Source organism: Meriones unguiculatus, chromosome 4 (genome assembly GCF_030254825.1).
Source record: "Meriones unguiculatus strain TT.TT164.6M chromosome 4, Bangor_MerUng_6.1, whole genome shotgun sequence".
Taxonomy (NCBI): Eukaryota; Metazoa; Chordata; class Mammalia; order Rodentia; family Muridae; genus Meriones; species Meriones unguiculatus.
The window spans coordinates 5,679,296-5,702,710 of NC_083352.1; the positions used below are offsets into that span (position 1 = coordinate 5,679,296).

A 23,415-nucleotide genomic window follows, 5' to 3' on the forward strand; every position below is an offset into this window, starting at 1 on the left:
GTGGCTTAGTGCTCTAGGCACGTAAGCCAGAGCAAAGTTGGAATGTACACACTCAGTTTTGTTGGTTTTGTTGTTATTGCTGTTTCCTGTGACACCTTCTTACAACTCAAACATGGTACCCTTCCTTGGATGGTGTTGCTGATTTGCTGTTCTTCGCCATCCATCCCTGGTGCCCTGCTGGATGGTTGGGTTTCCCTCTCTCACATACCAGTGCGGGGAAGAGCAAGGCCTGGTTCTGTTCTCGTTTTCTCAGACACAGCTCAGCTGAAGGGAGAGTCGGCAGTGCCTGGCCGCTCCGCTGAGCTGGCAGTTAGGCTGCTGCAGCTAGAGGCAGCTGCCAGCAATAAGAGACACCCTGTGTTCTGCAAACGAGGAATGTAGCCAGTAACAGCACTCTAGGAGGAGGTTCTGACAATCTCCATTACGGAGCTTCCCACACCCTCTTCATTCCTCCTCGATCCATGTGCTGTGCGTGGAGATCCAACAGTCTCGGGGAAAGATACAGATTTCATGTTACTTTACAAAATGTCTTCTCCATGTCTGCCTTCGGAGAAGGAAGGAGGCATCTCACTATCCCAAAAAGAAGCGGAGCAGCCAGAGCCCCACGGCCCACTGAGGACAGAGACGCCTGGTGCCTGTTACCTGGTACCTGGTACCTGGTAGCTGCATCTTCCCGTAGGGCAAGCACCAGGGCTGAGGACAAGAGGAGGGCCTGGCCAGTGCACCCATCAACTTGCTCGTTCTTCAAGGAAGAATGCACAAACATGCTAGCTCCCCTGGATGGGTGAAAGCAGGTCTTACATAATAAAATTAGGGAAATATGGAAAGCAATATGAACAAAGCAGGCCAAAGCTGAGGAAGGACCTCTGACAAGGGGATCAATAACCACTCCCCGGCTATGCCTCAGTGTGGCTAATTATTTGTTTAGCTAACAATTTCTTCTTAATTACAGGCTATTAGTAACGGAAACTAAACTTGTAAGGAGCAGCAAGATGTTGTAATTCTCCAGGTCATGTTCCATCCCTACGACTAAAATGGACCCTAAAATGAAAGCACGAAATAACGTCAGAAATTGGTGTTTGGAGCTAGAACTGAAAGTGTATTAGAGTCCCATCAATATGCCACCTATAGTCAGAAAAACGGGTAGGGTCTCGATTCCTCTCTGCGGCAAGTGGTGACATAAGTCTAGACAGACTTGTCACCCAGGAACCTCAGCAGCCAAGAGCACGGGAAAGGGATGGCGGCCCTTTCCCGGCGCCCACCTCACGTAGCTCACAGGCACCGGAACTCCAGCTCCAAAGGCTGAAGCCGGTCTCTAGCCTACGCAAGCAGGTGGCCGCATAGCTAAATAGTAAAGTAAATCTCTGAGAAACACAGAAGCCTCGAGGCGGCAGATACAGCTGAGGAGTGTGACATGGCCTCCAGGCATGGCCTGGCTTTGCTCCCCATCCGTGGCTAATAACCACACTGCGACTGAAAATTATACCCTATCTACACTCCTACTTTGAGTTGTCACAAAATATATTCTAATCTGGAAAAAAGAAAAAAAAAAGAAAAAAAAACTGTTTTGAACCGTGTCTGATCACTGCTATAATACCAGAAATCTTAGCGCTATGAGCCCACCCTCCACCCCACCCCACCCCCGATGCAGGAGTTCCCAGCACTGACTTGAGGGATCTCCCTGGCCCGTGAGGGAAATGGGTTTACAGGCTTGTGTGCTGTATTCTCACAAGGTAGAGCGGGCTGATTTCTGAGAATGTGAGAGGGGTTCTGGTGAGATGTGGAAGGCAGGGATTTAATGCCCCTGCCGTGTGCTGGAGCAGCTTACGTGATTATTAAGGCTTATAGGGTTTCATCCTCAGGAGAGTAAATCCACTTTCTACTGAAGGGTCCACAGGCTGTTATTCACAGTGTACCCAGGGATTGCTTCCTCCAACGTTCTGAATCGTCTTCTCTACCCTCTTTATGTTGAAAGGCACTTTTATACCTAAAATCGCCTGGTATTGACTTATCTAGTGTGGCTAATTCGACCTCCCGGCGGGCACCAGCGGCAGTTCAGAGTCAGTCCTGGATGGCCATGAAGTGTGTAGGTTGGCATACACATTTTGCGGCATGGCTCAAGGCATTTCTCTGGCCTTTTGGCAGGGTGACCTTGAGGACATTAAACTGTCTGTGAATTCCTTGTTATAGGCATTTTGAGTACAAATGTGTTATGTAATAGTGAGTGAGAAATTGTGTACAGAAGTGAGTTTCTCTGGCGTATAATTTTAGTCCATGACTGTTCTAGAGACTTCCATGAAGGATTTCATGAGTAACAATGTCCATAAAATAGTTGGCTTTTTGTTTCTTTTTGAGACTTGAGTCTCAATATGTAGCCTAGGCTGACCTCCAACTTGTGGCAATCCCCCTGCCTTGACCTCCAGACTGCTGGGATTATAGGCATGAGTCACCCACCATGCCAGGCTTTGGACTTTTCTTGTGAGCTAAAGAATCATGTAGGTTCTAATAGTACTTAATAGAGTTGGGGGGAAATTGTCACATGCACCTGACTGAAAAGATTAGCAGTGCAGGGGTAACAGCAGTGAGGGCTCCAGGGACTGTTTGAACAGCCTGCTGCTCCTACACTCTACACTTAGGTACCTACAACAAATGCCCAAACTACGGGTGGGGAAACTGAGGCTGAGAGAAATTATAAGCTTGCTCAGAGTTCCTCTGCTTGTGGGAAGCAAAGCCTGACAGGAAGACAGTGTGTCTGTCTAGAACAGCTTTTCCCACAACTCCTTGCACAATTATGCCTAAGAAAAGATCAGGGTGAAGGGGTTAAATACACATTTTTCTCACTGCAGTGCGACAAATAACGGTCATAGAGCTTGGGTGGAGAAAACCCATGGATGCTGAACATGTGCTTTTCAGATTATAGGTAAACAGCCCCATAAAGTTCTAGAAGTGGAAGTCGACCATTTGGACCTTGAGGAGAGAAATGATTAAATAATTATCTGCCTCTGCCCTGCAAGAGCTAAAGTTCCAGCTAATTGACATATGTTTTTCATCTGATGATTTGACAATTACCATCCTAATTATTTCTAGTTGCCTCCTTTGAAAATGTGAGGCCCTCATAGAAGCTGACAGAGGCTGAGCTGCCGACCGGGGAGCCTGCATGGGGCTGACGTAGGCCCTCCACACACATGCTGCAATCATGCAGCCTGGTCTTCTCGTGGGACTCCGAACAGTGGGAGCAGAGGCTGGCTCTGACTCTGCTGTCTGCCTTCAGGACCCTTTCCCTTTCCTCTTACAGCCTCAATGGAAGAGGATGCGCCTAGTCTTGCTGAATTTGATACGCCAGCACTGGTTAATGACCACGGGACGCCTCCCCTTTTCTGATGAGAAATGAAGGGTGGGCAAGGGGGTGACGGGGAGACTGGGAGGAGACTGGGGAGGGGAAACTGCAGTCGGGATGGAAACCATTAATTTTTTTTAAGAAACAAAGTGTGAGGTCCTGTCCACTAGGAGGCACCATCGTTCTGAGTGGTAGTTCAGACCTGGTGGGTTCATCTTAGTGACTCCATAATGAAGTCAGTCTGAGCACATTCTTTGCCTACTGGAAAAGATCTAGAAGATGAGGTGTCCGTGAAAATATAACACATTGTACAAGTCTGGGGACCAAAGTGGAAAGGAGCCAGGCAGGATTCAGACGAGTCTGATTCATAAGCCTTTAGAAAACACTCAAGTTATTATTTCCTGCCTCTGTGAATCCAGAGCGTACGAGATGTAAACAAGCACCAGACACAGCAACAGCTCAAGCCTGCTCTACAGCATGTCTTCCATACGGTAGGATGGTTGAATCTTTATTTGTGGACGACCTGCCTTCAGTAGAGCAGCTGAGATACACGTAGGGTCATAAGTCTAGATGGAGACATAGAGATATATCCTATATCCAGGCCCCCGTGGCACTCTACTTCAGGTTAGCTTCATCCAGGAACAAATTACCTTAAACTTCAAAATTCTATTCAATTGTGTGAACATTCCAGATAAGAATATTTTGAGTTTGGAAGTCTATATTTTATAAATGAAGTTGTATAGAATGGTGTTTTTATTTCAGAATGTTTGTTTTAGATGGGCTCTGAAGTTTGCCTGTAGGAGTTTTGATGTACCAAAGGGAATAAGTTACAGAAAGCGCTTTGTGGCCTGTGATGTTTCCTTTCCTCTGCCCACGCCGGTCCCCGTTACTGGGTGAGCTAGAAGTACATGCCAGGGGCAAACCGTTGTTAATATTTATAAACACCTCATGTATACGTTCTTGAAGGGGAAAGGTACATGAAGTGTCTTTCCTGAAGTTAGAGTGGTCACTGCAACCCCTCTGCACGAGGCAGGGTACCCACTGCCACAGTAAAGCTGGCTGTGGAAACCCGGGTTCATCATTCATTGCATAAGCAAGAACTGTTACAGCTTTCACGCCAGCAAAACATACCCCAGCGAGGTTCCCCCCTTAAGTTCTGGTGATGATTCCTGGAATAGAACCCTCCCGCCGTGGGGGAAAATACCTATTTCTAAATACTATATCCAAACATGGCTGAATGTGAAAGACTGAAATTCAGAAAGATTTTTCCTTCTCATTTTGGAAGACAAAGGCAGCAGCATCTTGAGTCAATATTTTGTGAAGCTTTGACACTTCTGGGCCAGGTCCAGTGCAAGCCCCTGGACACTGGTTAGCAGCGAGAAGCAGGAGTCCCCCTCTTCCTGACTTACCAGCAGGAATTTGAGCCTTCTCCAGCAGGCTTCCCATTTGTAACTGTTGCTCTCTGCTGCTGGTGTGTGCTGCAGACATCACACCACTGTTGTCCTTTCGTCTCTGGTGTATTCAGATGAGATGGCTGCATAAGAAATTAGTCTGCCTTATGCAAATCCTGACCTCAAGCCATAGGAGGCTTCGCCCAGGCCTCTCGCCCATGGACAGATCTGTGTTCTCTTGTCCACAGCTGCTCAGTTTCCTCTCTGCTCCAGATGCTGTCCACTGTGGGGTTGTGCTTGAGTGTGTGCGTGCTCCTGGATGGAGGTCAAAGGTGGCCCTGAGGCCCATGAATATCATCAAAGGTGTAGACAGACCTCGCACACAGCTCACTAGGATGCGAGTGTCCTGGCTGACTGGCAGCCCTCCACAGCCTCCCCTAACATTCCTCCTAGGCACATGAAGCATTCTTGTGCACTCTGGACCTGCCTTGAATCAACATTAAATTGTCCTCAGTGTTGGCATTCCCAGGGAAGGCTGCTCTCCACTTACGACAAAATCCAAAGAGGAACTGAGCAATGGTTCTCCTTTCCCCAGGCCTGCGACCCTCCATACCCATGAGCCCTAGGCTAGCAGGTCTCTCTGACAGACAGGATTTTTTTTCACTAATTTCTTGATTCTTCTGCATCAAGTGAAGGTATGTGGCTTGGGAAATGTAGCTACAACTTTGAGTGTTTCTGATTCTCCAATGTCTGGAAAAAATCATACCATAGCCAGTTACACTAAGAAATGTTCTTGGGCTTTTTATGAATTGATCAGTAGCCAAATTTACCTGGGTAAAAGGCAGAGCTCTTTGTCCTCTCTGATATTTGCAAAGGCTTTTTAAATGCCTCTGTGCTTGTTGTAGTTTGACATTTATCTCACAAGTTACCATAGTTTCCCTCTCCAAATACCCAATAATTCGTATAAGCAAATTGTGCAGCCAGGCTTGTGTGGACTTGTAGAAAGAATTCTATTACAGTCACCCAAAACCTCAGAGTGCAAGCATGGGGCCTGCTACTGGGAACCCAAAACAACAAATGACTAAATCTCCTGCTGCCTCTGCCTTCTCCTAGGATGTGTGGGATTCCCACTGTGAGAGAAATTCCAGTAGAGGAGCAAGTCTGTAATGTGAGGCGGACCCATGGTTGAGTTCCAAGTGTCCTTGGAAACCCTTAAGTTCCTTGTATGTACCTTTTGTGGGTGCAGGTGTCTGGCCGAGGGAGTACTTCATAAATGGCATCTGATTTGCACACGGTAGTGGTGGCCTGGGAGAGACGATGGCAAAAAATATCAGATGTGCCCACAAAATCCATTTCTCAGCAGGATGAGGAGCAGAGGTTGTCCCTGTGGTTTTCAGGAGGCCTGGGCCAGCCCCTGGTAGACAAGGCGACAGGGAGGAAGCTGGATCTGTATTAATACAGAGGGCCCACCCGGAGTTGCCCATGGAAAGAAAATACATGCTGTGAGACTTAGGAGCTCAGGGCCCAGGATCCTTTCTGAACATAGCCTTGGGGACAAGGGAAGAAAGGGAGAGGACAGAAGATGGCTGTCCTCCATGCTCATGCTCAGGGTTTCTATCTGGAAGCTACTTTTCAGCTTCCTAGTAAGGCTCCGATGCTTCCACTTCTTCTCTGCATCCCTTAGAGACTAGGCATGGCCATTAGAATCTCTCCCACAACAGAACACGAAGCCACAGAGGAGGGAGCAGCAGTTCAGTGGTGGTGGCCATGCTGCTATGGGTAGGCCCTGAGTGCAGGAACACCCATACACATTGTGACGTGGCGTTCATTCGTCCATAGCACAGCAGCTGGGGGTTTCCTGCGGCTCTCTCCTGTTGGTCAGAGTGCCAACTCCTCTTCTTTGAGAGCTATAGAAGAAGAAAACTGAGGGTTTCAGGATTAAGAGATTTTCCCCATAATCACAAAATCTTAGAGTTGGGAGTCAAACGTATAGCTTCGTTCTCTCAAACCTATGATGCTACTTTTAGTGTCTGAAAACAATTAGCACTAAAATAATGATACAAAGACCCTGCTGGAGAAAGCAATTCCCTTCTGAAGTTAAACACAAACTCATTACCAAGAGCAGATGTGGTAAGCCACAGATAAAACCTATGCCTTGTTGCCAGCCTTCCCGAGAGACATGAGGAGCAGGTTCATGGCTGGAGAATAATCTAGAATGCTGCTTGTGTTTCCTATGCAGCCCTGACCTCAAAGTCCACCCTGCAGTAGGGCCCTGCATAGAAGACCGGGCGAGAACTGTCCATCATATTCCAAGACAACCCGTCCTTACTCCCTGCATTCCATTGTCTTAGAACTCTTCCACATTGTTACGGCTTGACAGAGAAGTGTTTGCATGTCAAATTGACATGGGATGGACCTATGGTGGGTAATTTGGATTGTTCACTTGAGTAGATTAAGGAACAGCTGGGATGTTAGGGCAGCAGGCATTTGGGTGTGCCCGTGAGCACATTTCCAGAGAGAATTAACCAAGAGAAGAGCGAGCGTCCCTGAATGTAGCGGCACCATCCCACAGGCGGGTTTTCTGGACTCAGTGAATGGAGGAGGGATCTTAGAGCCAGCTTTCTGTTCAACAGAGATGTAAGAGAGCATCCCCAGCCTTGACAGACAGGAGCTGGCCCTGCCACCATGCCATCCCCAACTGATGGGCTCCATCCCCTGAACTCTAAATTAAACATAAACTTCCCCTATCTTCAGTGGCTTCTTGCCAGGCATTTGGTCACAACCAAGAAAGAAAAACTAACACAGGAGCTGAGTTCTTCTCACTAAAAGCAAGCTGTACAGAAGCTCCACCACAGGCATGCCCACCAAGAATCCTGCATGGAAAGCAATTGTGTCCTGGTAGGAATGAGGACTTGTGTCATCTCACAAGCAGATGTCAAGCATCTACTCAGGAATTAAACGAGTAGTGAGCCAGCCCTCAGCCTGTGCTGGGAAGTGTAGAAAAGGCAGTGTAGGTGACCTTCAGCAGCCACCAGAGAAGGACAGGAGACAGATACCCCCAAAGCTCCCGTATCATCTATAGCCCCATTCTAGAAGATAGATGGACTTCATTCTTTTCTAAAGGCTGTGGACTTAGAGGTGAAGTTAGCACTGATAGACAGCGAAGTGAGAAGCAAGGCTGAACGGAGAGCTGGCGTCAGAATGGTCCTTGGCTCCCATGGTGTTCATTTGCTGAGACACTGTTAAAGCTACCCCATTGCTGGTGATGGCGCTTCCAGTCGACATTGCCGCTTGGCGATTCCCTGATACCCTGGAAGAAAACCAAGCACAAGGTTATACAATTAAATGCTGAGTTCAGTGTGATACAAAACTTAGCTCTGAGCTGTGTGAATTATCTGGGGAAACTGCCCTCTCATCTAGTAGCTGGCATGTCAGTCAGAGCAGAGCGGTGCACCTGGCATAAACAGGGCATCGGTTTTTAGATGAGCCAAATGCAGCCAAAAAGCCATTAGGCTGCAATGCTTCTGTCAGCAGAAGAGCCTGGTACCTAAAACTCTGGAAGTGACACAGTGTCTTCAGTGATGGGCTGCCTCTCGGAACCGGCAACAACTTTTTCATAGTGTCAACCCGTGAAGGCAAGCAGCTACTGTGTATGGCGTGGCTCTACTCTGGGTTATAAATCAAAGCGCCACTCGGGGCTCACAGGAGAAGCCCGGGGCTCCATTCTGCAAGCCACTCAGCAATTCGTAAGCAAGAGAATGATGGCCTCCCTAATGATCCGCACCTTGCCGTTGATGCATAGCACTGCCGGTGTGTCATTCCTTTCCTGAAGAAGTGGTCAGAAGGTGATGTGCAGGTCAAGCTGCCTCCCCGCACAGGGGCTGGGAGACGGCTCAGAAGTTACAGTGTTTGCTGGGCAAATGTGAGGATGTCCTGGCTAGTTTCATGTCAGCTTGACAAGCTAGAGTCATCTGAAAGGAGGGACCTGACTTGAGAAAATGCCTCCGTAAGATCCGGCTGTAGGGCGTTTTCTTAGTTGGCGATTTTTAGTTAACTTAGCCACCCTGGGCTAGTGGTCCGAGGTTCTCTAAAGAAGCAGGCAGAGTAATCAATGAGGAGCAAGCCAGTAAGCAGCACTCCTCCATGGCCCCTGCATTGGTTCCTGCCCTTTTTGAGTTCCTGCCCTGACTTCCTTTGAGGATGAATAGCCATAGGGAAGTGTGAGGTTAACTCTTTCCTCCCCTACTTGCCTTTTTGTAATGGTGTTTCGTGGCAGCACTACAAACCCTAATTAGGACAGGGGTCTGGAACCCCACTAATGCAAATAAAGGCCTACAAGGCATGGTGGCCCACTTGCAACCTGAGCCCACAAAGACAGGAATGGGGCATGCTGGATGGAGCAAGCTTCCTAGCAATCCTAGTCATACCAGTGAGCTCTAGGCTTGACTGAGCGACCGTGCGATGGTGAATAGGGTGGAACCATGATGACGATGATTGCCAGGATCAACCTAGGTCCTCCAGATGCACATGCAAACATGAACACACACACACAATTAAAAGAGAAGAGAAAGAGCTTCACCTCAGAGGGACAGACACTATCACCCACTGTTGTAACAGCCTGGGAGGCAGGACTGATTTATGATCACTTCCCAGTGTGGTTACCTCCCCTGCCTGACTGTCATGCTTTCTACAGTCAGCCTAGAAAATTCCACGCAGTCTCAGAGCTGACCACACTCAATGTCCAGGGTCCAAGGCCTTATGTAGGGTAACAACTCACCTTTCTTCATTATGCCCAGCTGTCTTGGGCCCTAGCCGTGAAATCCTGGTTTCCCTGTGAAACTGCAGTTTTCTTCTTTCCACCCTGTACTCACTTAGTCTGTGACTATAGTAAAAGGACATAGGACAATAGGATTGCTTTCTTCCCCACACACTTCTCACACCCAGCCAGACAGCAGAGACTCGACTGATTCACAATGCAGCACAGACTGTACCATGGCACCTAAACACTTAAGCTTTACCACAAATCCCTTAAAAACAAACAAAAAATCTCCAAAAGAGCCTTTTCAGACTCCAAACCATGGCTGCGATCAACCATAATCCTCCAGAGAAATGTCCAACCGTGAGAGCGTTTCAAAGGACAGCGTGTGTACTGGGGAGGTGGATCTGACCCTTTTCCCTGTAGGTGGACAGAGGTGAGCTAGCACAAAGCTTGGCTCGGGGGTAGGTGGAAACCATCGCCCAACAGGCTGGTCTGGGAACCAGGAAGCAGGACATGTTAATCACAGATCTCATTGCTGTGGCAACACATGCATCAAGAAGCAACTTAAGCGAGAAGGGTTTGCTTTGCTCCATCGTGTGTGAAAGACGAGGCAGAGTGGCGGCTCATTGCTGTGTTATTAGAAGTGTGAAGATGCTTGTGACATGTTGGGGATGGAAAGAGGGACAGGCCACAGACCGGGGCCAGAAACGGATGGAGCTTGGCTGTAACCCTCAGAGCTCAGCTACCAATGTCGAGTTTCATCCAGCAAGGCCCATCTCTATCTCTCCCTCCCTAACTCCATATGCCACTACCTGAGGGCTGGTGTTCACATACACAAGCCTGAGGAGATGGAAGCCGGGGCTGGAGCTGACATCCTTGTACACTCACATCTGTATGGTTGAAGGACTCTTCCTTAGCTCCAGTCTTCAGGCATCTTCTCCTGCCACACAGCATAAGCCTGCGTCTACGGGGACAAAATACATATACATGACTTGCTGGACTGAAAGTGGACCTGGGTCCTCTCGACAGTCTGCACATCCCTGCTGGAAGTAGCTGGCGCCCAGCAGTGGATACTACAGGGAAAAACCGCATTGTCTACGACTTTGTTGAGAACTGACTTTGCCCCTTCATATTTAGCTACTGTTACGTGTGTCTCATAATGGAGTCCCCTGAGAGTCTTAACAGATAAATCACCTCAGGCCTCGTGGAAATGTTACCCACAGTGGCTGACCAAAGAGCATCCAGCTCACCCTCTGCTCGTAAAACACCGTTCCCCTCCCTCCTCGCCACGCCCATCTGCATCATGTGACCTCAGCACTAACAGAGATCTATCCAGTTCGCTTTCGTGCCACCCCAGAACAGAGAGCCCCACTTAGCATCATTCATTCCATTGCCTTGGTGGGGGTCCCCACCATTCTTTCACCCACGCTGAAGTCATTACTCTAACTTAGGGGTTTGGGAGGGTGAAAGGCTTTTTGATTTGTATATCTTGTTGGGAAATCATCAAACCGGCTGCTTAATCAGATGGTCATTAGAGGGTGTGCTGATGTGACCCATCTGGGAATCAGAGTGTGTTTCCATGTCTGTGTGATTAAAAACATGTTAGGAGCCCTCAGTGACAGCTTTGGAAAACACGTTTCATTTAGCAGATGATGAAATTATTCTTCGACATGGCCTCGAGACACGTAGCTCCTTCCAGGACTTAAAAAAAAAAAACAATCACAATTAACTGCAGGCAAAATAATAGCTAAAATAACATAGAACTAGCCATCATACTCACTGGTGCTATTTGTCTCAAGAGTTTAAATAGACGTAGAGAAATTGTTAAGAGGAGCAAGCTTGGTTTGTTTATTCAGAACAAACTTGTGGATCTCTTTGGTTCCAAAGCACTGTTTAAATGTTGGAATTAATTTTTTGTTCTCTCTCTCTCTCTCTCTCTCTCTCTCTCTCTCTCTCTCTCTCTCTCTGTGTGTGTGTGTGTGTGTGTGTGTGTGTGTGTGTGTTACATGCATGCATGTCCCTGTGTGTGGAAGTACACGTGCCCATGTGTGCCAGAGGCCAGCACCAGGTGGCTTCCATTTTAGTGTTTTCAGTCAGCATCTCCTGTTGGAACTCACCCACTTGCTAGGCCAGCAAACCCCTGGGTCTCTCCCATCTCTGCCTCTGAGCACTGGGATTGCAAGAACATACTGTCACATCCTGCTGGAGATTTGAACTCGGGTCCTCATGCTTGCACAATGGCGCTTTCCCCACTGAGTCATCTCCCAAGCCAGGTGCATGGATTTTACAAGTGGAAAATGAGTTTTCCTTGTAAACAGGACTCCTGAGAAACCCTGTGTCACATGGGGATGGCATGTGGTTGTCCCAGAAGCCACTCAACCTTTATACTAGTGAAATGGGACGTTTTTACTCAAAGTATCCTCTTCCTTTTCCTTTTTAAGCGCTTATCCAGACCCACTTAACTAATTCACCAGTTCACACACATGCATGCGCCACCGTGGGTGGAATGGAAGAGAGGAGGAGACAGGACGGGAGGGTACCTGCCCTCTGGCTGGCGGCCAGAGTGGGGCCTCCACTCGGAGGACTCTGAAGGCTGTCGAAGTCAGCATCCTACGTGGAAAGGACAACTCTGTCTTTCTTGCTGTTTACGTAGCCTCACTGTGTCGCCGCAGACTCAGAGATCACTTGCCTCTGCTTCCAGGGCTCCCATGAAAGGTGTGCACCCATTCCAAACTAGTTTTCTCTCTCTTTCCCTAATGACGTGTCTTGGGTGTGGGATCCGCACACACCTGAAATCCACGTATGTTGTGTGCACCTTGTACACAACCTAGAGGGTGATTTCGTATGGAATTGTGTGGGGTGTATCAGCATTCCCAAAGCCTGGGCTTCCCAGCATTTCTGCTCTGGGAGGCTCAGCTGTATTTCACTCCTCTTGAGATTCTTGGCAGTCGGCTCCTTGAGGGGCCACATGGGAAGGGAAATGGCAGCACCAACCAGCCACTTGGTGATTCCTCCCAGTAGCTGTGGATGAAATGTGAGGCCACAGATGGTTTAGTTATCACCTTCCTATTCTATGCTCACCCTCTGGGCGACAGGCGTCTTCTCTGTGGAAGTCACAGCTGTGGCTTGACGGTAGACCCATGAAGGTAAACTTTGGAGACTCACAGAATTATCAGGGCTTGTCTCCCAACCACTGGTACAACAGAGCTCCCAACAGAGGCTTACCAGAGGAAACGGTCTCAGCAGCCTGGTGAGATTTTACATCCGACTTCTAATCCTCATAGAGGTTTTCCAATTATTATCTGAAGGCCTCAGAAGAGCCACTGTGCAGTCTGGTTGGTGGCACCTACCATTCCCCAGCCTCTGTTAAAACACTGGTCCTCCATGCCAGGTGGGCCTTTGCTTTGGTCACGAGATCCAGGCTTGTGCTACCTCTGTTTGTGTCCCATGCAGCAGGAACCTGATGGTCAGACCTATTCTGGCCTGTGCCTTTTGTTATATTTTTCATGGGCACATTAGCAATGAGTTCTCAGCAAGGCCCTAGACAAGAACTCAACACAGGACCAGTCTGTTTGTTTGTTTGTTGTTTGCTTTTCTTTCATTTCTTTCACTTTGCTGGTTCTTCCTGACTTGTGCCCCTTTCGCCAGATGACTGGCATCACTAGCTTTCCATCTAGAGCAGAAGGTTGAGGACCTTATCCTTTGCCTTTGCCTTTCCTGTCAAGGGAACATCAACTGTTTGCCTGAAAGAATGTCAACCATCACACTGCTTCTATGCACTGTCTCAGGGATTCTGGATACACAACCCACAGAGACCCCACAGCCTGGATGATCACACACAAAGTGGGCTCCTGCCAGGTGGTTCTGGGTTCAAGGGTCCCCCCTTTTGTGGCAGATTTTGATTAAACAGGAAAAAATTTAAAAAAAAATTCTAGTGAGTTAAATTTAAAAGAAAATTGGCAGGACCTAATTTTCTGTGCATTTCCGGGTCTGGGAGCCTTGTTTGCACTGACAGCCATCCCGTGGCTTTGCCATCCCTGCATTCTTCCCTGGCTGGGCACATATGTTGTTGGAGACTCCAGCCTGCTGCCTCTGCTGCTGTGTCCTCCTATAGAGCATCTCTCCACTCTTGGCAGAGAGCAGGTGGCAGGCGTTACAAGTGGGACGAGCAAACACTCCCCTTCCACCCAAGCCAACACCCTGGGAGGGCATCCTTGTCCTTGCTACTGAAGAGAAGAGCGAATGAGAAGAGTCACCTTCCCCAAGAGCAGAGCATCATGGGGATGGAGCTGCAAAGCCCTGCTCTGGACGTGGTGTGTGTGTGTGTGTGTGTGTGTGTGTACACAAATGCTTCGTTTTGTTGTTATTGTTTTCCTTTGCTTTTACACAATATATTTTGATCACTTTTTTCCTCTCTAATGACTCCTCTCAGATTCTCTCTACCCACCCAAATCTGTGCCCCTCCTCTTGAAAAAAAAGGAATCACACACAAAACAAAAATAGAAACCAAAATATCAAAATATACAAACAGAAGATCCATAAGAACACACACACACACACCAGGGTGAGAGAGAGAGAGAACAAAATAAATGAAACAAACACCATGAAGCACCACTGAGCTCCTTCTGTATTGGCCAGCTACCCTCCCTAGACTTTGGAACAGTCAGGAACCTTTCAGCTTTGTCCACACTGACAATTCCCAGGGGTTACGGGGTTGTGTTTTGGGGTTTCTAAAGAAATACATTCTCATAGAGGTACATCCAGAAAACACTGTGTTGATTGGTCCAGCTGCCTCACAGAGGGGGGTGCCTGGACACTCGTTGATGTCAGGTTCCCAGCATTGCTGAAACTTCTTTGCAAACACTTCTGCTCTTGGTGGATTAGAATTATGCTGCATAGAGCGGGCTCCAGCCTGTGTGCTGCCTTCCTGTCCTTACACATGCTTTTCCTTCAGAGATGTGCTGTCCCTCTCTGCTGAGACTCTCCGATTAGGAGAATGCCCTGCCAGAGCTTCCACGGAGCTGCTGTATTTACAGAACTCCTTCCACTAACTTTCATGTGCCGGAAAGCCCACAAGGCAAATGCTTGGGCTGTACAGAGAGAAAGCTCTCTCTAGCCCACAGGCTCAGCAGAGTGCATGGGCTAGGACTAACAGCCAAACCTTTATTTGTTTAATGTTTGCTTCACTTGTGTATTGCCACATGGGAGTTGAACCCAGGTCCTTGCACATCCTCATGTCAAGAGCTGCACCACTGAGCTGCCCCCATGAGTCCCATGAGGGACTGTTCTCCTACACAGTGAAGGAAGAATTAGCAGTATCTCAGGTCTGGAGGAGATTGTCCCGGGCAACACAGGCTAAACGTAGCCTGAGATAAACTCACTGCCGATTTCAGGTCAAAGCGGGTCCATCCAGGTCTTAGTATGAACCATCTGTGTGTGGTTGTTTCCAGCACTGAACTGTCATTCCTGAATCCAGAAGCAAGAGCTTTCGAAGGTGGGGAGGGTCCCAGGCCCTCCCTCTGTGTTTTTAGTTTTCCTTAATCCCAAATGGGAGAAGGCAAGTGCTGTGCCTTTTTAGAGTGGCCTAGCGGCCTCTCCCAAGAGGGGCTTTCCTGTAGGGTTGCCAGAGTCCGAGGCGGCATGAGCGATGAGTCCCAGCGTCCTTCAATATTTTCTGCCTCACATCGCACTCTCAGCATTAAGTCTGCTAGACTGCTCCCGTTTGCTTCGCTTCCCTGTGACCGAAACCCTGATCCCAGCTCATGCGATTCCAAAACATGAGCTGAGGTTATCTCAGGTTAAGAAAGTAACTAGCTGAGAAAAAAAAAAAAAAAAAAAAAAACACATTTTAGTCATTTCTCTTAAAGAAACACTCCGCTGCCAGTTGGGTGCCCATTTTCCTTGGCTGAACTGGGACTTTTGGTAAGTTAACTCTCTCTCCTTGGCTGGTCCAACCCCACTCCTTGCCAATCCGAGTCCTGCTGTGACCCCAGCCATCTCCTTCCTCTCTGTAAATTCATCTCACTTGTCCCTCGCTGCCTTCTCCTTCCACACTGGCTCTTTTGAATCACCCTTCCTGGGAGAAATTCTCCTTGCCTAGAGCTTCATAACAAATAATCCTGGTCCAAAGACTGCTGCTCAGTTTAGTTCCTGGGTGTGTCCAGCCCCTCCAAGGCCTGCACACAAACCCAGATTCTTCCAGCCTAGGCTCCTTGTCTGGACTCCTCCCTACCGAGGATGCGCATTGGCCTGCCCCTCCCCCCACTGCCGGCTCTTCTGCAGGGCACCGGGCTACATCCTTCTATTTATAGCCTCACCTCCAAGCTCATGAGCTTTTGCCAGGTGAAATGCCTGGCATTTTTATCGGGTCCCTTTCTTCTTCAGCTCTTGCACAAGGCAGCTGGGGGAAGCCAGGCTGGAGATAAACCAGACACGGCAGACCCCACCCCATCCCCACCCCCAAAGCTGAAGCAGATCTGGCTGCTTTTCAGTTCTGTCCCTCCAGCCCTTCCCATTCTTTCTGCCTCCCATGCAGAGGTGCCAGGGTGCTGTCCCAGCACTTTCCCACCCTCCAGGTTCAAGTGTTTTGGGGTGGTCTTGTGCAAGCCTCTGACTACTCACCACCTGAAGTCTCAGGGGTGTCCTGAAGGCCAGTGCCCCTTCTGGAAGCCTGGAAAATGACGGCCTCCTAAGGAGTTCTAGGAGCTGGCACTGTACCTCAGAGATGAAGCTGGCCACCCCCACCACCAAAATTTCAGACTTACATGTAGCTCAGGTGAAGAACGCCAGTCTACACCAACTGACTCCAGTGCCCAGGAGTAAGAGACCATACAGCAACCTAAAGTGTGATTTTTTAAACCCTCAATGCTAATAGGCCTTGTGTATTTGTAGTCAGTAGGACAGTGATAAAAACTACAAAACCTCAACCTGGGCCAGGCATCGACTGGAAAGATCCATCGGTGACTCCTCCCAGAGGCTGCTGGGCTTCAGCAGAAAGCAAACAGCTGTGAATAAGAGAAAACATTCCGCATGCAATGAGATATTGTCTTTATCTTGTAATTTAAAATAAGCAGCAATTGGAACGCAAAGGCATGTCACTACCACCAGCACTCTTTCCTTTCCTACATTGTAGCCTCCAGCCATGGCCTGTGCATGGAGAGAAATTACCGCCTGCATGATGCCACCATTCAGGCTTGCTGGGATGCTCAGTGAACACAGTTAGTTACCATTGTGGGAGGCGTGGCTGTTCTTGGAAAGCAAAGCTTCCACAGCCATGTTGACAATTTGTTCATTGTTCTCCTCTTTCCCCCTCTCTCTTGTTCCTCCTTTTTTATTTCTTCTTTTCTTTATTTTTTTTCTTGACATTACAGAGTCTTGCTATGTAGCTCAAGCAAACATAATATTCTACAGGCAAGGCTGGTCTAAACATGCAGCAGTTCTCCTCCCTCAGCCTCCTGAGTGCTGGGAGTATAGCATGCATGACCCAGCCTCTGTTTCTCTTTCTTTCTGCCATGATATACTGAGTTCCTGTTACATGCTACGCATGCTGTAGATACTGTGAACATATCAGAGGAGATATTTAGATTAAGTTTCCTTGATTCCAGAGGAAGGAGGCAGACCCAAGCAAGTTAGAGGAAGTGATTGCCAGGCAGCGAGAAGGACCAAGGAGAGTCTGCCTGACCTGAGGAGGCTCCTGCAAGGCCTTCCTGGTGGGGACAGTCATGAATGCGCACAGAGCTCTGCTCTTCCTTGAAGCCTGGGTGAGAATTCCTGGAGGCTAAAGCTGGCGATGACAAAGCCTGGGCTAACAGAGTCCTGGAGGGTCCTCTTCATGTTGGGATACATTTGCATTTTAATTCAGATGAACCCAGAAACCACAGAGCTGCAGAGACTATGGCTTTATATGACCTCATCTCAGAGCAGAAGACTCCAGCTGAGGGCTGAGGAGACTCAGTCCCAGGCCCAGTAACTGTGGTCTGCAGTCAGCCTTCCTGGGTAACTTAGGAAGCTCTGCTCTCTTGCTGGCCTCCACTCACCAGGTACCAACCCTTCCAGCTTGCCCTTCCAGCTGTGACTTAACAACTAATAAGTCTTCAGACACTTCTGAGTTCTTTTTGGACAAGGGGAATTACCTTTAATACACACCGCCGTTTCTCAAACGAAGACACTCTGCCAGAAAGCTATTTAGAAGACAACTGAATTTTTTCTGTGTGTTAATGTTGAAGAATTTGCTAGAACTCCGCCTACTAGGCTAAACATCAGTGTATATATAGCCAAGCATTAAGACCTAGCCCTTATCTTTGAGTCACATCCTGGTGTGATTCATTTCTTCTAACCCTGTACCCTCCACAGCAGGCATTCAAACACCACAGGTATTCAAACTGCTGAGCGCTACCAGCACCCAAGAGAGAAAGAGGAATGAATCACACACAAATGCATTACACTGGGCAGAGCCCCAGACATGTCTCAGGAAAAACTTCAGCTCTTAGACAGCACTTTCCTCCCTTGCTTCTCTTTCTCTTTGCTTAGTCATCAAGAGTCTCCAGTCTGTTTCGTGACTTTTCTCGCCCTTCCAGCACTGAGGCATGAACAGGCTTGAGGACTTTGTCCAGGTTTGCCTCAGATTCTCTACAAAGTGTTCATCCTTGTGTGCGCTTGGAGGACTCTACAGACCTGACGCCACAGAGCTGGTGGCTTGCTCCTGCTGTAATTCTGTAGGTGCTTACGTACAAGGCAAGTAGAAGGCCATTGGCAAGGAATGCACAGTCTGGTCCTTTATCAACCTACCGCTGTGCAGTGAAGTGAAATATGCAGAGCGCTTAAGTCTAAATGTCAACAAGTTAAGGCATGGATGCCTTTGCTTCTGCAGGCATAAGTCTGAGGAAGGGTGTGTTTGAGCAGACACTGACATGTTACTCATAAGCCACAAGGTCCCTGGTCAGCAGTGACGGAAGCATGGTAAGCCTAGGGAAGGAATCAGGTCTGTGGTCAGGACCTTCCTCTATCACAGTGTGCGTTACAGGCTACATTTCTGGTTCCTCACCTTGAACATCAGAAATAAAGTCCCAGACAGAGGCCACCTCAGCTCTCCCACCAGCAAATGGGCTTCTGAGAGAAAGCCACACACAGGGAGGGGAGCACAGGGGTGTGTGCACAGGGGCACCCTCTGAGCTGTGCCTGCGTGGGTGCTCACATGCTTGCAGGAAGTTTCATCCACTGCCCAGCTTCGATGACCTCATTTTGAAGACAACAGTGGCCATGACTCTTGGATGTGACATCATTGCACAGGTACCTGGGACAGATCTCCTGCTGATCATCCATCCCTATGACTCACACTAAGGATCACTGGTTCTTTTCTCTCTGTCTGCAGCCACCCTGAAATAGACCTATATGTCTATGATAAAACCAGCAGGCAATGTAAGGGTGGCAGTCTAACCTGCATGGGGATGTGTGAGCACATGGTGACTACAGCTGAACGTGCAGAGTTCAAGGAGCCAATCGCTCCTTTTCTCTCTTAACTCTCTTTTGCCTTCAGTAACCATCCTCCTCCTCTCTGCTCCTATGTGATGGATGTCTTGCAGTTGTGTCAATGGGTGAGATCATGAGGCATGCCTCTTTCTGTTCCTGCTTTAGCACGTTAACAGAGTCACCATTTCTACCCACATTGCCACAAGTGACCAAACTATTCTCTGTATGGCCCAATAGCATTCCCTCACGAATTTACTTCACTTTCTTTAACCATCCAGCTGTTGGTAGATACCTAGACTGATGCTATAGAGTAGCTATTATGACTAATGCCCCAGAGAACATGGGTGTTCTGGTGTCTCTTTGATGTGCTGACTTGTTTCTTTGAGTACGTACCCAGGTGCAGCTTGTTTGGTCCCATGATTTCTGTGTCTATGATTAATTTCTGCACAGTGTGTAATAAATATGCCAATTTACATTTCCACAGTGTACAAGGATTCCATGTCTACACATACTCATGAGCACCAATCTATTTTCTTTCATATACCTTTGCTCATTCTTCTTACTGGAGTTGGCACTGATTTGATCTTTGCGTCCCTGGTGACTGGTGATGCTGAGCATGTTTTCATGTATGTTCTCATTCATGTATGTTCTTGTTCATGTATGTTCCTATTCCATGTCTTGTCACATGTCCAGGTCTGCTGTCTGCGTTCAGTCCAGTTATTTTTGCAGTTGAGGGTTTGGAGTTCCTTGCATATTCTGTTTTTTAACCCTTCCTCAGATGTGTGGTTTGCAAATGCTTTTCTCCAGCTACATAGGCTGTCTCTTCACTTTTCCTATCTTGGTGAAAGCTTATCAGTTTGCTATAATCCTATTTGTCTATGTTTGGCCATATTTCTTGTGCTTTGGGGGTTTTGCCCTACACCTTCCCATCCACTGTAATGTCCTGAAGCTCTTCTCTCATTGTTTCTTCTAGTAATTCCGTAGTTTCAGATAGCACAGTTAAGAATTTAATGCAGTATGAGTTGATTTAACTGGGGAGTGGTGGGAGCCTATGACATCAGCACAGTTTATTAAAATGGCCATCCTGTTCGTGGTGGCATCCTTAGCATCCATGTAGACATTCAGCAGGAATTCCTGGCAGCAGGAACGTGGTTTGTTTTTGGACTCTTGTTCTGTCTCTTTGGTCTCCATGACTGTTTCTGTGTTAGTCAGCACTGCTTTGTTCTTGGAGCTTTGCAGTGTGCTTTATGCATAAAGTACAATATGCATAATGCTTCTGGGTTTGTTCCTTTTGCTCAAGGTGGCCTTGGCCAGTCAAGGTTTGGAGTATGACATTCTAACCATTTTGTCTTTATTCTGTCCAGCCAGCATTTCCTACCTCTACATCTTCACATGTCTTTCTTTCCAAGCAGAACAGACCATGTGAGAAGCCCTGGGTGACCTGGCTAGAGAGCAGTGAGCCACACAGGGTTGGGTGGGAAGCATGCTGCAGGCTCACAGTGCACATATGCCAGCACTGAAGCGTGGGTCCAGACAGAGCACCAGGGTGGAGTCTATGCCTGCTGTGGTGCATGAATGCCAGGCCAAGAACAAGAAGTGACCATGCTACAGAGGGAGGGAGGGAGAGGGAGGATGAAACAAGTTGAGACCACCTTCAGAGACTAACTAGGCAGGCCTTCTTTCCTTCCTTCCTTCATTTATTCCTACCTTCCTTCATTGCTTCCTTCCATCCTTCCTTTCTTCCATTTTTCTATCCCTCCTTCCCTCCTTCCTTCCTTGTTTCTTTTTTTTCTTCTTTGTTCCCTTTTCCCCTTTTCTTCCTGCCTCCTCTTTTCTTCTCCCAATGCCATCCATTCTGAAAATTTTAGGAAAGAACAGATATCATGTTTAGGTAGTAAAAATGTTTGCACACTATGTATGCCCAAGGTCTGTTATGTGTCTCTGAAGCTCCAGGAACTCAAAACTCACTTCCCACAAAGCAAGGCTAGCACCTCTGTTTCTTGGGGTTTGAGTTATTGGGATCAGGGATGACAATATAGCTCTGCTATAAGCAAAGTATATTTCAGATGATATTTATCAGCCCTTTTAAATAGCGTACTAGCATCAAACCTTAGAAAGGCTCCACTTCCAGGACATTTAGGATCCACTAAGCATGAAAAGAGAGAAGAAACACACATAGTACATTCTGATGGGGCACTGGGGATCCTATGGAAGCAAGAGTTCATCCTGGGTGGACCTGGATGCCCTGAGAGGGAACCTGAGTCACGTGGAAGGCGAAGTGGGAAACAGTACGAGTCACACTGGCACTGGGAAGAGATGGGGGGCATCACCTGACCTCTGAGCCTTGCTCTCCTTCACCAGCACCATGTAGGAGCCACAGGGAGCCTGTGACAGGGACACATTGGCACATACATGCTCCTGCACTTGCCGCTCTTACTTTACTGACATCACACCACTTTCACAGTCCCCCTTTGCTCCTTAGAATTGGAGGATAGCTTCTGTTTTCATATACCTCAGACCCCTTGGTGGGAGACACACGTTGCATGCCTCTAAGTATATTTGTTTAGTGTAGAAAATGTATTTTCATGTGCCTGAAGTTTAGTTTCACCACTTGGAATAGATAATACAAGTTTTATAGTCTTGTTCAACATGTATATATATTTTTTTAGAACTATAAGCTTGCTGTACTGTCGGTAAATGGTTTGAGCACAAAAATTCATTACCTGTTCAGCATGGGAAATGTTATAGCAAACTCCTGGATACGAACCAGAAACTTGGAATTGGTTGCTTGGAAATAGCAAGTTATAAGTTACTTTCCCCTGCTTATGTTTAAGGGTATTGGGACAACATTATTGGTTGCTATCTAGGCTACAGATTTCATTAAGGACTTTTGGAGCATTTGTTTGAAGAATAATTAATGCTTGATTAATTAGTCTCTTCCAGCATTTTACTCAAATTTGGAGTGCACTTTACTAGACAAGAATAATAATTGTTTCTAAAATTCATTTTAGGTTTTGAAACTAACATGAACCTGAGCAGCCGGGATGAACCCAGTTCATCAGAAATGGCTTCAGAGACCCAAGACAGAAATGCAAACAACCATGGGACTCAGCTGTCCAGCTCTCTGTCTAGTGTCCTCACAGCTGAAAACGGAAATCCTGTCACAAACGGTGAGCTCCTCTAAACATGAGAGCTGGTGGGCCAAAGCTGTAAGCTGCATCTACTGTGCAGGAAGAGTGCATTTAACAGTTATAAATGAAGTAGGCTTTGTAACTGAGACAGAACGTAAACTGCAAAGCTCAGCTGTGGGCATTGCTGTCAGCAGCTTACCACTCAGGTCAAAGCAGAGGTCACTCACCATTTGGCAGCTTTTCAGAAGTTTGGTGGGATGCCAGTCTGCAGGGACTGGTAGAAGGTGTATCATGCACTGGAGAGAACATGAATATTCAACCAACACTGTTGAATTAAGTGTTTTCACACAGCTAGGCATGTGAGGGAAGGGAATTCCACGGAGCTTCAGATGACAGATGGGCTTTAGGGTGTCAGGTGAGCCTATCCCTTGGACACTAGCGGGGCTGACACATCCGAGTCCGTGGAAACTACTTTTTTCCCTGGTTGGATTTGGAACTGCCTGATGGGAAAATCCAGCTCTTCTTTCCTGAGAATGCCCAGGAGAGACCAATGAGCCATCTCTGTTTATTCTGATGAAAGTGGCCAAAGACCTAACAGGATAATCTGAGCACAGGCTGAGAGAGGCACCAGCAGCCTTGGCACCCATTATTGTCTTCTTTGCTCCAACAAAAGCCCAGTTAAGGAGAGGATGGTTTATGCAGGCTCTGAGGGGGATGTATCACGCCATGCATGAAAGGTGTTGGTAGTGGAGCTGAGGTGGCTGGTTCCATTGTTGCAGTGGCCGGGATCAAAGAGAGATGGCTGCCAGTGCTTGGCTAGACTAATTCTTTTTTCTTTCTTATTTAATATAAGAACCCAGAACAGGGTGACACCCCACATTCAGGGTATGCCATCCTTCCTCAATTAACCCTCTCTAGAAATACCATCCTAAGTGATGCTAAGTCCATTCAGTTGACAATCAAGAGGAACCAGGACAGCCATGCTAGCCCAGCCAGGCAGCCTGAGTCTTAGGCTCTCCTCCCAGGGACATTGGGGGCACTGGAAAAGCCTATAGTCTTGTGGTTCAGACTAAGTCCAGGACCCAAGAAGGCCATGGAGTGGGTGGAGCTTTCAAGCGACCAGAACCAGAACCATGGGTTAGCTGAGGATCATCTGAACCCCAAGCTGAACTGGGGTTCTAGCATTCATAGGCCCCTGGTGGGGGACAGGGAAAGCTGTTCCCAAGAATACTAAATGTCTAGGCTTTTTAATATTTCCACACACCATTTTTAGATACAAAACAACACACAATGAAGATTAATGAGGTACATGAGCTCTAAACTCAGGTG

General features: G+C 47.8%; 1 protein-coding gene across 2 annotated transcripts in view; it reads left to right on the plus strand.

Moving 5' to 3' along the window:
- The window catches only part of Myo16 (myosin XVI), a 450,668-nt gene that overhangs the window by 388,187 nt on the left and 39,066 nt on the right, over positions 1–23,415 (plus strand). For both annotated transcript variants that reach the window (XM_060381367.1, XM_060381366.1), the window contains exon 33: positions 21,967–22,125. In XM_060381367.1, the coding sequence (XP_060237350.1) occupies positions 21,967–22,125 (159 nt within the window). The remainder of the gene's footprint in view (positions 1–21,966; positions 22,126–23,415) is intronic.